Source organism: Apteryx mantelli, chromosome 1, assembly GCF_036417845.1.
Source record: "Apteryx mantelli isolate bAptMan1 chromosome 1, bAptMan1.hap1, whole genome shotgun sequence".
NCBI lineage: Eukaryota > Metazoa > Chordata > Aves > Apterygiformes > Apterygidae > Apteryx > Apteryx mantelli.
Window position 1 is genome coordinate 180,007,035 of NC_089978.1, and position 16,537 is coordinate 180,023,571.

Genomic DNA, 16,537 nt, shown 5'->3' on the forward strand with positions numbered 1-16,537 from the left:
GCTGTAGATCTTGTAAATGAAGTCTAATGCTGCTGTTCTTACAGTGTTTTTTTTTTTTTCCTCTCTCTCTAGGGTTTGAAATCTAAGAGAATGGCAGACATTGACAAGTAAGTAAAATCTGTAGGTTAGGGAGGCTGTAACTATCACAGTGTCCTGTTTCTTACTTCAAGTGACTGTTCTCTAGATGCTTGAGAGAAAGGATCTGCTACAAGTTAGTGGTCTTAGCACTGTGGCAAAATGTGAGGTTTATAGCATTTGCACATGGGAGAAGAGCTTGAATTGCTCATGCCAAATGGGTTTGGGATCCTCAATGTAAGTAAATCTAAAACTGGGACAAGGTACTAGTTAACCATTAGGTACTATGTTAGTTGGAATTCTTGGGGGAGGAAGGGGGAAAGTAGTGCTACCTGTTACTGTAGTTTCACTATATGTAGTTTTTCCCTACTCATGCTCATGTTTCATGGCATTCAAAGCATTGTTTAGGTGAACCTATCCTCAGTTCTCTAAGCCTGCCCATTTTATCAGGGAGAATTCGTAGAGCAGAAGGGGCAAAAGTCTTTTTGTAAAAAAGGAATCTTCAAAATTCTGGAAAGCTATTAGCTCTTCAGACTGTTCTGAGCCTGTTGAAAGTGAAACAATCTGTAGAGACAAACTTTTTGCATTGTTTGACTGTTGAGACTTCTCGTTTGTTGTAGATCAGAGCTGATGCATCAGTTAGCTTGATCTCTAATGTGAGCTCTTTAAGCTATTTTAAAATTAACTTCTTGATCCTGTTATTGAATATTCCTAATAGCAAAGAACAGGCTGAACTTGATCAACAGGATATGGAAGATGTTGAAGAAGTAGAAGAAGAAGAAACTGGTGAAGATGCCAACAGCAAAGGTAACCTTGAAAATAAGGCTTTTTGAGCTGCTGCATACTTGCTTTCAAATTAATGCTAAAAGAGTTTTACTACTTAAACTACATGGAAGTGATAAAGCATAAATATTGATGTGCTACTAAGCACTGCTGATGCCCGTACTGATATGTTTAAATTCTGAAACAAGGAAGGGTTTTTTCCTCAGTTGGGTGACTTTTTTTAATTGTTATTATTTGTTTACAGCCACTCATTTTAGTCAAGGTCAATACCTATTCAGGCAGTGCTGGCTGCCTGAAAGGATGTACAATTGAAAAGAAATATTTATCGTGAATGTGTTAGATTCTTTCAAAAGTAACAGCGGTCAAAAGCTTTTAAAATGTGATGCCTTGGATAGGAAAATATTTTGTGTGTGATATATAGATATGTATATATACATGTGTGTATACACACACAAAATTAAAAATATATGTATACACACACATATATATCACTTTATTGATCAGCTGCTGTGTAACTTGCTGCTGAGTAGTCTGATCCTGAACAGAGCAAAAATCATGCTTAGTGTTACAACTAGTAGAAGTCAATGTATCCTTCCTCCCTCCCTTTGCCAAAAAGCCTGAATGTGTATCAGAGCACTTGTTTTATATCTCTGTGCTAAAAAGTCCTTCTCATATGTTGTAGTTGAAAGTTGGGAGCACAGGTAGAATTTGGATGCGATCCTGTGCAATGTGCTCTAGGTGACCCTGCTTGAGCAGGGGGGTTGGACTAGATGATCTCCAGAGGTCCCTTCCAACCTCAGCGATTCTGTGATTCTGTGAAGAGCAAGTAGCCAAAAGAAAAATAATTTTATGTGCGAACTAATAATCTCCACAGTGAAGAGGTTGGGATTACTGATAGTTCCACCTTAAGTGACTGCTTGAACAGAACAATGACACTAAAGAGAAGCTGGATAACTTTGTTCAAGATATTAGAGGAGGCTTCAATCTATCTACTGGAGAAAGAGGTATTACTAATACTGGATAGCAAAATTGAATGGAACACACTGGTCAGATGAAGAACAGTTTACAGTATTTAAATGGTAAATACTTGAGTATTCCAAAGAAACCTAGGGATGAAATAATGTAGTGCATTTTTGGGAATTAATCCAATCTATTGTAGCTGAGAACTTGAGGGCAAATTGTACTATGTGAATCTCTAAAGGCAAATTGGGTGATTATAGTTCACAGAAGCATGTTTCAGTACTAAAGGACTTGACAGTCTTCTGAAACAATGTCAAGCAATTCTTTTGAGTTTGTAATTCTTGCTTGTCTGGTTTTCTAATATTTTTTTCCATTCAGAATTCTTCCTCTAAGTTCTACTGATATGGTCCTTTTTTCATCTCGGCAATTCCATTTTCAAAGGTCCTTCTGCAGACACTGATGAAATACAGTACTCGCACTTTAAAGAAACCTTATGATCAAAAGTTGTGTGTGTTGGGAAGGATTGAAAAACTTCATTCTAATTTAATTTGAAAGTGTCAGAATGCAATATAAACATAGTATTTTATAAGGAATGTAAAATACTTGTTTGCACACCTGTAAAAGCTGAGTATAAGGGCAAGGAGGCAAAATAGCATGATAAAAACTGGTCATAAGTGCTTATTCTAAAATGAGAACTTGTAAAATTCATTTCTGCAGGTTATTGAGGCACAGACTTTGAGCAGAAGTAAAAGGGTTGGTGTTAATATGGGTGATAAGAACAGTTAGGAATACATTTTAAAAAATATACGCAAATTTCTAGCTTACCTTGTAGTTTGAAATGGGTTTCTCCTTTAGGCAAATTAGTACTGAAACTCTGTAATCAGTAATGTGTCAGACTGATTTGACTATCTGATGTGCTATTCTTTTTTTTTTTTTAAAGTGATGATTATGATTTTTTTATTCCTTTTTTCCTAGATTTTTTTTTTCCGGTAAAAATGAGGTAAACAGATTTGTAAAGCAGTTACTAAATCCAGGTCTGAAACAGTTTTGTTTCTTTGCGCTTGTCTGAAATGGAAGGAAAACCCCAACTTCATTCCTGATTCTTCCTAAAGTAGTTCTGTTACCTTGGATTTCTGTATGAGTTCAAATTAAAAGAACTCAAGGCAAAACTGATGCTTTTAGGGGCATCATAATAAGCCTACCCTTTTAACAAAAGCTCAACTTTCTGAATGCTTGTCCCTTTAATTCAGATGCTGCCCTTCTCCCCTGGATGATCAGGATAGGATAGACTTGATCCATGCTTACAAAATGGAGAGGGATTTGATATACTTCTGTCTGGCCTGTGTTTCTCCTTACACATGTATAGCAAACCTGCAGCCTTTTCCTATTACTAAAATAACTTGGGTAGTCTAAAGCATTTACAGTGTGTGTGTGGTTTTTTGTTTGTTTTTTAGCTCGGCAGTTGACTGTGCAGATGATGCAAAATCCTCAGATTCTTGCAGCCCTTCAGGAAAGGCTTGATGGTCTGGTAGGAACATCTACAGGATATATAGAAAGGTACAATGTGTTCTAATTTAGTATGAACAGAGTGGCATAAATAGTGCTTTTGCTTTCCTGAAAAATATTGTCTCTAGTACTAATAATCATAAACTACTGTGCTTCCCAGATGGCAGAAAAACTCATGTAGTCAGTCTGTAGTGAATCTTGGAATTAAAGAGACCAAACTTAAATTTTTTGCTTTTTTATTTGTTTTTTTTTGAAGAAGAGTGCTAAAATATTTACAGTGGCCAGTGCTGTTCCCTACTATTACAAAATGGCATCCTTCTTTAAGAGGTTTTCCTGCTGTTTGAAGTGTCTTTCATAGCTTTGCCTTAATCATAAAACATCAGTTTAAGTGTGGGCAAATACTTAGAGACCTAATGTTTCTAATTGCATCATCTTGTGGTTATGGTGTAACCAGAAAAGTTATTAACATTAGGAATGTTTTATTGGTGCTTCATTTGGACTCCTTTTGTATCAAGATTTGAAACAATCTCTTGTTTGCTATTTTACTCTATCTGCATTAACAATAGCATTTCTGCCTCTTATGTAATTTCTTGTGTAAGCTTTTCATCAAAACCACAAGAGTTGTAGAGCATATGACTGTCTTCCTGTAGTACTTTTAAGCCCCTGTTGACTTGAACTAGGGCAGCTACTGAGTAATAGGTTTATCTACTACTGCTGCTATTACTACTGCTATAACTTTTCCCTCTTACTATAGGTAGCAGCATGGAAGAAAAGCTTGTTTAACTAATAGACTTGCCTAATAAATATTGGCACAAGAAAGGGCATGGAGTCAAAGGGATTCCCTGTTTCCACTTTCTCTCTGATATAGATAAACATCTATATCAATTATAATTAAGTTCTTTGAGTGAGATGAAGCAGAAATGTCTTTAGCTCTGTCTAGTATGAAATGACTTTGAAGTGTGGTATGTGCTACCACTGATGTGGATAAAACTGCTACAGAGTGGAATTTTGTCTTCAGTTGCAGGGGAAGGTGGAATTGGCAACAAACCTCTAAATGCATGCTAATCAGTATCACCCACTGCATTTGAGATCTGTGTACAGGGTTCTTTCTGTTGTTCAAGATACTGTACGCTATGGGTTTTCTATATCCAATATTTCTCTTCTGTTTTTCAACAGATATTAATTAACCTTTACTAATCTTTCAGGTCCTTGATCTAAGAAGTGAATAAAACATGTATTATTGATTTACCTGGCATTCTTCTATTCAGCTGCTCCCTCTAAGATATTATACCATTTCCTCATCTGTTCAAGTACAGTAGCACATCCTCTATTACAAAAACATAGCAACTTTGTCACTGTACCAAATACTTACCTAACTTGCATTGGAAAAAGCTGGAAAAATGTGTGCAGCTTGTTGAATCTGTGCTTTGTCAACACATGCATGCTGGTTTAACCACGCTCTACAGGTATCTCTTCAATGTCTTCCCAAGTATTATTTTAAGCTTATTTATCTAGAGTCTAGACAGGAAGATGGCACAGAAATCGGCAGGAATCTGAAGTCTTAAAAGCCTGTTATGCGGGCTGTTAAGGAACTAGATGCATAAGCTGGTTGGAAACTAAACAGGTTCTAGGAAAACATCTGCTCATGCTTAAAATCTGCTAGTTGTTTGGCAACTATCTAATAACATACCTCTTCACCTAAGCCTGGCTGAAACTTCCTCAGCTGCTTGGTGGAGGTTGTACTCTTGTGTGATCTTAACAGTCATTATTGGCTTGTTTTCATAGCAACAAGTTATACTTGCCATTTTGCACTTGCGCATTCCTATTTAGACTTTTAGGTCTGCTTTCCCCTTTTAGATGTACTTAGTAGTAGCTGTATCTTTCATGAAACTACTTTTCCTTTTATAGTACGGAGTTTATAATGGTAGTGGATGTACAAATCCTGAAATTTGAACTAGTTTGTGTAGACTCTTATGAAATGTATCTCTCTAGAATCTGTTGCATGTCATATATTCTGTAATAAAGGGATTAACTTCTGTTACTCTGGAACTGGACACACTGCATGTATGGCACTACCATCTTAACTTCATGATTGTTTTTGTATGCAATTGCTAGAACCAGTACTCTTAGTCTCAATATATGCCTGTGGCATCAATTGGGTGATTATTGTATTACTTACCTATGTTGTCTTATTTTTTTCGTAACACTTTTTCCTGAACCAACTGAACATGATACTTAAGTTGCTATTTGTTCTGGGCTTGTTCTTGAAGCTACAATTGTGGCAAAGGGTTAATGTGACTAGTGGCTGGGAGAATGTGAGAGTAATGAGAATGTTACAAACTTTTTATGAACGTTCATGACTAAACTTGAGCTCTTTTGGTAGTACCTGCAGCACATACCTTTCTGATTTAGGCAGAAGTACGAGGTAGATGTTGATCTATTGTTGATCTGTGTAATGTCTTGGTAATCAGAGAGAGGATATTAATGTTGAGCATAAACCTGCTAGGGAAAATGATTTTGCATTTTAAAGTAAACAAAGATGTTGGAACATGTGCATATCCTACCTAATAGAGGTATGATAGCATTAGTAATGAATAGTAACTTTCAGTGTTTAACTAAGTTAACACATTCTTGTTGGTTACTTCTACTAACCTGAAGCTGGCCCTAACAATAAAAGGCAATAGTTTAGTACTGTGTTCTAATAACATAGCCCAACTGCTTAAATAAAACAAATATGGGACATTGACACCATAATCTTCTGTAGCCATGTGCTGAGGATTGACTCACCTAATGGGAAATGGAGACTGTCCACAATATACTCTATAAATCTCACTAAAAGCTTTGATGTAGGTGCTTTCTGTCCAGACACTAATTTTACATTAGCGTAGTTTGCTACAAGTGAAACTTAGTGTTACAGCTGGTAAGTATTTATAATGAAGATTGCTTTAATACTTTCCTAGTACATATGTATAATAGTGTCTCATTTAGCAAAGCAGCTCTTGTTCACTTTGGGAATGATAAATAATATGTTAAAGATGGTAGTAATAGCTTCTTTCCTGACTTCAAAAAAAAATTTTTTTTTAAGATTGACAGCTTCCTTAATGGAGTAATAACTCAATTGTCTTGAACTTGCTTCCATAAAACCAAGCAATTAATGAGTAGTCCTTAATTATTCTCAACCATATGAATTTGCTATGCTATTCAGTGATAATGTAAAATTTGTTTTTAATGTGAAGTTTTATTGCATAAGTTTGTCTGAAGCTTGACCAGGTATTTGGAATACTATGGCTCTAACTTAGCGCAGGCCCTTAAACTGAGGTTTTAAGCTAACAGTTTGAATCAGTGTGGTGTAGTGGTTTATAGTTCTGAATTGTTCAGCTTTTTAAAGCTTAAAATAGAGTGTAAAATCTGTTTTGATGCAAGTTTGTTATTAAGGGTGATGATTAAGGAAGGAAAGGTCGGCATGTACTTAGAGTACAGTGTTTGTAACAGTTCTGTCACTGAATTTTTCAGCTTGCCTAAAGTTGTTAAAAGACGTGTGAATGCTCTCAAGAATCTTCAGGTTCAATGTGCACAGATAGAAGCAAAGTTCTATGAGGAAGTTCACGAGCTGGAAAGAAAGTATGCTGCTCTCTATCAGCCCTTATTTGACAAGGTATTTTAATGCTAATCTGATTTGTACGTAAAAGCTTTAGCTTAGATGAAATTCTAAAACACAAGGGAATATGAATTGAAAGCTTATGCATGTTCTGAATTACTTTGGTTTCGTATGTGCCCACATGTTCAGCTGAACTGACATCAATTCACCATCTGTGTAAATATCAAATAAGATTAAGGGGGAGAGGTTCAGCCTGTTCCATGGTTACTGAAATCGCTTCAGTATACTAGGCTTCATCCTGTCAATTAAACATGTCTGAAGCTGCAGTAAGCTTTTTGGAATTTTGGTGCTTGCTTTAGAGTGTGGAAAAATGGTAACTGCTGAGTCTCCAAGGCTGTAATAAAAAGTTTTGATAAGTTCTTAGTACAATAATTGTGTGAATTTAGGATTAAGAATTACTGGATAGGGCATTGGTGATTGCAGTGACTAGGAAATGTGAAAGAATTTCCGATTTAACCTTCCAGCGAAGTGAAATCATCAATGCAATTTATGAACCTACAGAGGAAGAATGTGAATGGAAAGCAGATGTTGAAGAAGAGATTTCAGTGAGTATCATAATCAGTTCACATCAATATCTCAGTCTTTAGCATGGACCAAGATTCAATACAGTCAGTAAAGTAAAACATAAAAATGGAGGCTTCATAATTTTTTATTGATGCCTTAAAGCATGCACATGAAACTTAGCCCATATTAGTATTGATAAAAAACTGTTAACCAAACTTTGTGGGGCACTCTTTTAAAATCTAGGAAAACTAACATTTTTATTCTATCAAGGAGGAAATGAAAGAGAAAGCCAAACTTGAAGAGGAAAAAAAAGATGAAGAAAAAGAAGACCCTAAAGGAATTCCTGAATTTTGGCTGACAGTATTTAAGAACGTTGACTTGCTCAGTGATATGGTTCAGGTAGGTGGTAACCTAGGCTTGTGTGAGATAGCTTTAGTACCTAATCCAAGCATGCTTTCCAAGGAAAGAGTAGGAACAGTACATTACATGACATGTCTGTTGGAGAGTGAAAATGAAATGAGTACTCAGATGTCATCTCTGATACTGTATTCAACTGAGAGCACACTGGAATACTTTCCTACCAAGTTATTTGTTGAACTTGTTATTTTACCTTATTAATGTACTTTGTGTATGTAAGAATCTGTGTATGAGAGTATATCAGATATAGCTAAAAATTATTTCATGTTTGCATAAGATTTAAGCTTTACTACAGTGGAAATTCTGTACAGTTCCTATTATTGCTATCTGCTGGTCATGTTCATGAAACTGTTTCAGTGCTGTAACAAGGTCTTGTCAAATACAAAGCTCATTCTAGATATGTCTTTTTATCTCTGCAAGAGCTTAAACCTGTGTAAAATTAAATTTCATGAAAATTGAATAAACTTTTTTATTTACAGGAACATGATGAGCCTATCCTGAAACACTTAAAAGATATAAAAGTGAAGTTTTCAGAAGTTGGACAGCCTATGGTTAGTTTAACCTATTAAACAAGCTTGGTGCTATATGATCCTAAGACTTTTATTTAGGTATCTAGTTGGGTCTGTGATAAGCATGTGTCTGCTTGAGAAATATGCAGCTTCTTGTCTTCTGAAAAATAGTACAGGACTAGTACTTGTCTTAGTCCTCTATGAATGGATTTGTTTAATTTAACCTTCAAATTCTGATGAATGAGGAATTTGGCGTTAATGTGTGCTGACTCTTTCACCTTTAAATTTTGATACTTTCAGGCACTTTGGTACAATTATTATAATTGGGATACATTCCTTGCCAGAAACTAAATAGCTTGCTAAGTTCTAGTATTTTAGATTTATAAGTTCTCTGTACTGTAGCACCAGGAAAGCTGTTCATCAGGAGATCTTGTGTCATTATTGCAAGCAGTGTACTGAAGTAAGAGCTTAAGATCAACATAGTAAACGAAAGCATTTTATTGTACAAATCGGGCAGCAAATTCTAAAATAAGTCATGTACGTGCACCTTTTCAGTACTGATAGAGATGAATATGTTCTGTTGCATCTGCTTTTTGCATTTGGGTCTTTTAAGTATTTGGGTCTTTTAAGTTAAAAGTGTGTGTTGCTAAATTGCTAAAGATTCTCTTTGCAATTGTCTTTAAGAGTTTCACATTAGAATTTCACTTCGAACCAAATGACTACTTCACAAATGAAGTTTTGACAAAGACATATAGAATGAGATCAGAGCCAGATGATTCTGATCCCTTCTCTTTTGATGGACCAGAAATCATGGGCTGTACAGGGTAAGTGTTGGTTTAAAAAAAAAAAGTAATGTTTTATTTCAGTACTTCCTGAACACTAGCATTATCAGAGTACAGGCATTTCTATCATCTTGCGAAGGTGCTGGAAAAGATACTGTTATCTAGTAATGTGTAAACAGGTTGGTTAAGTTGCCATTTTCAGTAACTTTTTTAAAAGCTTCAATCTCGTAACTTCATATTAGTTTGAAACATTTGAGATGCTTTTCTCCCTTGTCTCCATGTAGTATTATGTTCAGAATTACCTTTAGATTGGGCAGGAAACACTTCTGCGATCACTGAAACCAAACTGGAAGCTGTATAGCCTGGCTGTAGGTCTTGATGGCTTTTTTCTGAGTTTTTGATCGCTTCTTGAATCCTTTTGTATTTCTGACATATACAACGCTTTGGGCAGTCGATTCCAGTTTTACTTTTGTATCACAGTTGTCCAGTTGTTTCATAACAGTTGAATGTTAACTCATTGCCTTTCAATTAATCTGAGAAATAGTGAATAGCTGTCTCCTATCTACTCCAGGTTTCTCATGATTTTAAAGATCTGTCACATTCCCTTTTCAGTGATGTCTTCCATTCCGAATTAGCTGTTATTCCACAGCTTATATAATTGTTTTCTATTCATGCCCTTCCTCTTGTGAAGAGAAAGAGGAGAGAAAACAGTTCAACATAATCAGCATGTGGGTACACCAGGGCTTTACATGTCGTGATCTGTTATGTTCCTTTTATGTTGATGTGGTCTTTTTTAACTTTCTGGCTACTGCTGAGCAGATGGTTTCTGTGAAATCAACCAAAATGATGCCAATATCTATTTTGAGTGGTAATAACTAATTTGGAGCCTATCACTGTGTAATCGGGGTGGTTCTATCCCATGTATGACTATGCACTTACTGATACTGACTTTCATTTGTATTTTAACTAAGACAGCCTTTTCTTACCCAAAACAATGTACCTAGTTCCTCTGGGTCTTTAGGAACACGAGTGAGACACTTCTGCAAATACAGGCAATCCTACTGATGTGACTTCTTTGTTTATATGCTCCTAGAATTTTTTGAATATCAGACAAGTCTGGGGCATGATTTTCCTCCACAGTATAGGGACAAAAAACTACACACCTGTTTTATACACTATTTGAAGGGTTTATTGCTATACAATGATGGGTGTTGTCAACTGTAGCATATTACTAGCATGACCAAATGTGACAATATTTTATAAAGCAAAACCGTAATAAAATGGGGCTGTAGTTATCTTTGAACTTACTACAGTTTTAAAGTGAAATCTAATGTGTAGGTAATACTAAAAATGGTGTAACACCATTCTTTGATATGAAACTAAGTAGAATTTGATAGCAGATGAAAACTGGTATTTCAGAGGGAGAGTGGGAAAGGAGAAACTTCTGCATGAAAAGATTTCATTTCCGAAATTAACCTGCTACTTTCATTTTCAAAATATAAACTAATGACAACATACCAGTGATTAGATATTATACTGTAATATTTTATATTCACTGTATCCCTTACAGTTGTGATAGTCTCAGTAAGTTGTAGCAGGTGGAATTGTATTAACTTATGGCTGTCTTTTTTCTCCTTCTCCAGTTGCCAAATAGACTGGAAAAAAGGAAAGAATGTTACTTTAAAAACCATTAAGAAGAAGCAGAAACACAAGGGTCGTGGCACAGTTAGAACAGTGACAAAAACTGTTTCCAATGACTCTTTCTTCAACTTCTTTAGTCCCCCTGAAGGTAAACTGAGTATACATTAGTTCATGTAAACTGACTTTAAGTGTGGTATGTACTTTACTGACTTGTTTTTTCTTTCTTGCAGTTCCTGAAAGTGGAGACTTGGTAAGTTGACTTAAAGAGGGGATGACCTGTAGCAGAATGCATGCCTTTATATTCAAAGTGTTTATATTGACATTATTTAGGAATTTGTTAGACAGTTTCAGCTTTAACTGTTTCTGTATTTAACTGTCAATATTTATGTGGTAAATAGTATGTATTTGACTTTTTTCCTTATTAGAAGGAATACTTATTGAGTTGCGTAGTGGAGTTTAGACTAATAAACTTAACAGCTTATCCTTCCTGAAAGTTAGCTTGTGAATTGTTTTGAACAAATGTAGTGATCTTTGTTATTACGCTTTGCTTTGATTCTTAAAGTCTTTCCCTTTGAATGGTGGTTAGATGGTCTTTAATTGCTACATGTATGTGAGCTGTATTTTGTGCTGTTAAATATTTTCCCAGCCCTTAAAACTCTGGGAGAAAGTGGTAGAACGGGCACAGAAGTCTAAGAGCCTGCTCTTGTCTTCAATGTGCTCAGTCCCACTGGTAGAAAACCCTGTGGCAATAAGCTGTGATTATTTATTTATTCTGGTAAGGAGAAAAACTGCAGGAAACATTTAACACTGCCAAATAAGTTATTCCTTTTGTGTAAGGAGACTGACTAGAGCCTCTAGAACCATGCTGTTAGAACTCCAGTTGGCATGAACTCTGATATTCATGAAAGACACCGAAAGTTGTATGTTCTTAATGTTAAAAATTTCAAGCCTCTTGACTTGAAGATCACTTCTGAGGTGGGAGCCAGCAGAACACTTACTATATAAACAAAAGAAGTGAAAACCTGGGATTAGAACAGAGAGCAGATGTGAAAGTACTTCACAGTTGATTAAGGGAATTGGGGAGGAGATGCACTATAGGAGTCAAAAGTAGTTAGTAAAATTTTTAATTAAAAAGGTTCACCTGTGAAGTGTTTGGTTCTTAACAATATAATAAATCCTATATGTGAACTGAAAATCTGTGGGAGATCGGGGAGGTATTTATATTGAACTGTTTTTCTACTTAAAACAAAAGTAGGTTGAGGAACAGTGGAAGAATAAACCTTAGACTCCAGAACTTTGTCCAATTAAGCTTACCAAAGAAACAAACCCTGAACACTGCAAGAATAAACTGTTTGGAATTGTAAAACTTGATCCCACAGCTTTAATTCTATAAAGCAAGCCCTGAATGAAAAAGTCAGTGCACTGGATTTGCATATATCTGACCACATCAAAGTTTGAATTACTTGTTTGTGTCAAAAAGTTATTCACTTATGGTTTAGGAAGTAATGTTGTTTTATGCAGGATGATGATGCTGAGGCAATCCTTGCTGCAGACTTTGAAATAGGTCACTTCTTACGTGAACGTATAGTCCCCCGATCAGTATTGTACTTCACAGGAGAAGCTATTGAAGATGATGATGATGATGTAAGTAATGTTCTTTCAAAGTGTAAAAAACTTTTGAATAATGCTGCTTAAAGAATTGTGTGCAACTTCTGATTCTTATAATGTTAGTATCCTTAGAATGGAACATATCAACATTAGTAGTTTCAGCTGAGCTTCCTAGAGGGTTAAATAAGAAGCATCACACAGTTAACCCTTGTTTGAAGTAGTGAGTTCAGAGCTTTATGGCAAAAGTTGTGATAAAAGATGAACGCTTAGCTAAATGTTTTTAGAGTATGTCTGAGTAGAAGTTTGTGTGTAAGACATGAACAAGAACAGGCAACAGTTGTGTTGATTTGGCTAGGATAAGTCCAGCCTTGAGCTGAATTTTTAGGATGTAGAATGGTAAAGTTCAGTCCCCAACTTTGGGAGAGGGGGAAGGATAGCAAGTGACTGAAAGGCTGCCTTGCACTTTGAGACACCCTACTGGACAGAAGTGTCGTCACCACCTAATAAACTCTTTCAGTGTTGTATGTAAGGAACTTTAAGGTAGGCAGCTTTCTCTGCCAAAGTGTTATACATAAGGGACTGAACATTCTTCATGCTAATGCACAAAGCATTTTTAAATGTCAGATTTATGTACTTTTAAAGTACAGTACAACATGGATGGTCCCTGGTGTCAACTTCAGTCATCCAAAATAAATTGATGTCTAAAATGAGTGCATTTATAACACTGTCAAAATCATTTTTTTTCTTTCCTAGTATGATGAAGAAGGAGAGGAGGCAGATGATGAGGTGAGCTGAAAAATGGGCTTGATTAAGTAGTTTCCCTTCTGTAGTATGCTGTCCAGACCAAGAATTCCTTCAATTCTTGAATCCTCTGGGCACTTAGGTTAAGTTTACTTATTAACTGTAAGACCAGTGAATATTTCAAAAAATAATTTGTAAGATACCTTGTTTTTTTATTTTAAGTTGTAGTTGATGACGGATGTGTTTTGTAGGAGGGCAAACTAATACAATATGCATAACTTGAAGTGAAAATTAATGTATTTAAGAGTAGAATTTAATACTAAAGATGTTCTTGAAAATGGCTCTGGAAGCAGAATACGGATAAGCTAAAGTGTAAATAAGCGTTTTCTTTCAGGAGGGGGAAGAAGAAGCAGATGAAGAAAATGATCCGGATTATGACCCAAAAGTAAGCAATTACAAAGAATTTAAGAAGTGTGTTTGTGTATATACACTCTTAAAATATTCATATATGCTAAATCTTGATTTTTAGTTTAAATATTTAAAACAGTGTCTGTGGGGTGAGTATGCTTTGGCAAAGGTTATTTCAGTCCTGCTTCTGACAGTCTAAGATTAGCAAGGCAACTTTGAAGCTCTTACAGTAAGAAACATTTTATAAAAGTAATTTGTGGCTTTAAGCACTGGAATTAGTCAACCTTGGTTTTCTATAAATTTGTCTTGCAGCAGGCTGCTGCTTTTAGTTTGACGTGAGTGTTCTGTAGTGTTTGAAGAACATGCAGAGAACTTTGAGTAATCCATATTCAGTTTGAGAACTTGTCACAAGCTAAATACTAACTCTTCTACTACACTGGGGAAATCTGTGCTGAACTGATGCTTTTTTCAGGGGAGATAATGGCAAGCCTGTTATTTCTTGAGGTAGCAGAAGTCAAGGTTCAGGAATGTAGCTATAGCCAACTAATACTTGAGCAGCTGAGAGCATCTGGCAGTCTAACTTTGTATTTCATGGGCTGGGCAAATGGCTAATCAGGCTCAGTTTGTTGGAAAAGTGATTGAGCCACTAAATTAATAGCTTTTTCTGGAGGGAAAGGCATGCCTGACCACTTGGAAGCATCTGATGCTGCTGAGTGAAAGCTGTAGCCATGAAAATGAAGATAGGTTGTCTTGGACTAAGTGTGAACTAAAAATTTCTGCTAGGAAATGTGCTTGTTAGCTCAAATGAGGATGCAGTATATTTGTCAGGAGAAATGATCTGAGCTGCATTCAAAGTAGTACTGAAAGAGTTGCATAATCCTAGGATTGTACCTGGAAAGATGTAGGATGTGAAAGTGTTAACTGAAATGTACAACCTATTGGTGACATTTCATCTGGTATAGTGTCCAAATTGGTTCCTATTGTTCAAGAAAGTCTTTTAGAATCAAAATGAAACAGCTGCTAGGTGGGCTTATTTCTGTCATTTCAGCAGTTCATCTTACAAAAGGTGATAAGTCTTCCCCCCCCCCCCCCCCACACACACACTCCCCAGCTTAACAGAACTGTAAAAATGGCAAGGTAGTTCTCGCAGTATCAGAGCTGCTGAAGGACTAGGGAGAGATATTAATGGTACTATAGGGTATTGACATAGAATAAAAGGTTGTAAGCTGGTCATAGGCTGAAAGCTAGGAGTAGGTTTGTTAAAGCACTGAGGTCCTAGAATAGCTATCCAGACAAGGTAGTGGAGTAAAACTAGCTGGAGATCAAGCTTGGGAATGAAAACTTGCAACTGAACTTTAACCCTGGAAAGCATTTTCCTTAATTTTCCACATTACTGTGAGATACTGCTGGTTGTCTGTCTCAATATAGCAGAGAAGAAATCTTCCACTTGGGAATTTTCTAGCAGCTGGAATTTCTCAAAGATGTATCCAGAGTGATAACAAAGTACCAGGATTTGGTGTTTCATTGTACAGCTATACAGTGGGTTCTGGAGTAAGGCCATGCCATTGTTACCAACCTAGGGAAGTTTCTTTTGGTTCAAATTGTGCAGAAGGCCTGGATGCTTCTTCAGAGACAGCGTGATTAGTTTAAAGGAGGAGATTCAAAAAGAACTTGAGTACTGGAACTTGAGAAAGTATGTTTAGCAATTTTAATAGCTGTTTTAAAACACTGCTATCTGTACACTGATATTTCTTTTTTCTTAACAGAAGGATCAAAACCCAGCAGAATGCAAGCAGCAGTGAAGCAGTGTGTATGTGGCCTTGAGGATTACCTGCACTGTAATAGCCTAAACACAACTATTAGTTACTTACAGCCTTATGTTTTGTATCTTGGTAGAATTAAGTAACCAATTTGTTAAAAAAGAAATCAAACACATAAGAACCAGTTTAAAATGTAGGTTCAATCTACCTAGCATTTTAACAGTATAATTTTCAGCCAATATGTAGAATGCAGTAAATCCCCTAAAGCATGAATGTTAATTCATTGCTACATAGTTTGGTTCTTGTGAAGTCTTTGTCATGTAGCTATTAGACTGCAGCTGTGAAGATTATCAAAACTGTTAACTGAGACCAATATTTTAGAGAAAATCCTCTCCTGAAGAACCAACCAAAGTATTTTCAGCCCAGTAGTCTGAACGGGTTTAAGTCTGCTTGCACTAGCTGTGCCTTCATTACTTTGTTATAGAAATGGCAGTGACTTGTACTAACTAGGAGATGATGATGCATTTTGAATTTGACTACTTGAGAAGACTAGTATAACTTGTTTAACTTCCAATGAGACCACATTAAACATTCATAACTGTCAGCTTGTTTATGCTATGGGTTTTGTATTTTATGTGACAGTGATCTACAAAGGAAACCTAGTCATCATATTAAGGTTATTGTTTACCACTGGGGTGTGAATAAAACCTAGTATTTTCAGAAGCTAGTCTTGTTTTATTATGATGTGTGTATCTGCATGTGTAAACTATTAAGGCATCTCTTTCATGCTGCAGTTCACTTTTTACTAGAAACAAAAATCATCAAGAGTTGCTGAAGAGTAAATTATATAGCATTTTAAAAACAAACACAATTTAATTGTCTGGAAAGTTGATCCGTGCTTTCCTTTTGCAATGTGATAGTTGTGAGCCTAAGCTATGTGTTTTAGTGATTAATCAACACTGCCATTTTGAGAAGACAAATTTTTAGAAGTGGGCCTAGATCTGATAAAGGACTTTGGTATTGCCATGCCTGACTCAAAGGCATCTGGTTATTTGTATGGAATCTGGAGCCAAGAGAGGTGCCTTGGATTTCCAGTCTGTGTGGTCAGGGCTAGGATGTCCAGTACAAGACCTGCCCTGTAGCCTAAGGGAGGGCTAGGACACTTAGCTGCGTTCTAGTTTGTTT

The 16,537-nt window shown here is 36.1% G+C and overlaps 1 protein-coding gene across 3 annotated transcripts in view; it reads left to right on the forward strand.

Annotated features, from left to right (window-relative positions):
- Positions 1–16,075, forward strand: part of NAP1L1 (nucleosome assembly protein 1 like 1) — a 30,968-nt gene extending 14,893 nt beyond the window's left edge. The window contains exons 2-15 of one of the 3 annotated variants that reach the window (XM_067313151.1): positions 73–107; positions 794–882; positions 3,273–3,375; positions 6,838–6,979; positions 7,447–7,527; positions 7,757–7,885; positions 8,383–8,454; positions 9,097–9,236; positions 10,838–10,983; positions 11,066–11,085; positions 12,357–12,479; positions 13,197–13,229; positions 13,579–13,629; positions 15,362–16,075. In XM_067313151.1, the coding sequence (XP_067169252.1) occupies positions 91–107; positions 794–882; positions 3,273–3,375; positions 6,838–6,979; positions 7,447–7,527; positions 7,757–7,885; positions 8,383–8,454; positions 9,097–9,236; positions 10,838–10,983; positions 11,066–11,085; positions 12,357–12,479; positions 13,197–13,229; positions 13,579–13,629; positions 15,362–15,394 (1,179 nt within the window). In that variant the 5' untranslated portion in view covers positions 73–90 and the 3' untranslated portion in view covers positions 15,395–16,075. Of the gene's footprint in view, positions 1–72; positions 108–793; positions 883–3,272; positions 3,376–6,837; positions 6,980–7,446; positions 7,528–7,756; positions 7,886–8,382; positions 8,455–9,096; positions 9,237–10,837; positions 10,984–11,065; positions 11,086–12,356; positions 12,480–13,196; positions 13,230–13,578; positions 13,630–15,358 lie in introns of all 3 variants that reach the window. The other 2 variants (XM_067313145.1, XM_067313138.1) reach the window with 2 other exon arrangements.
- The last annotated feature ends 462 nt before the right edge of the window (positions 16,076–16,537 follow it).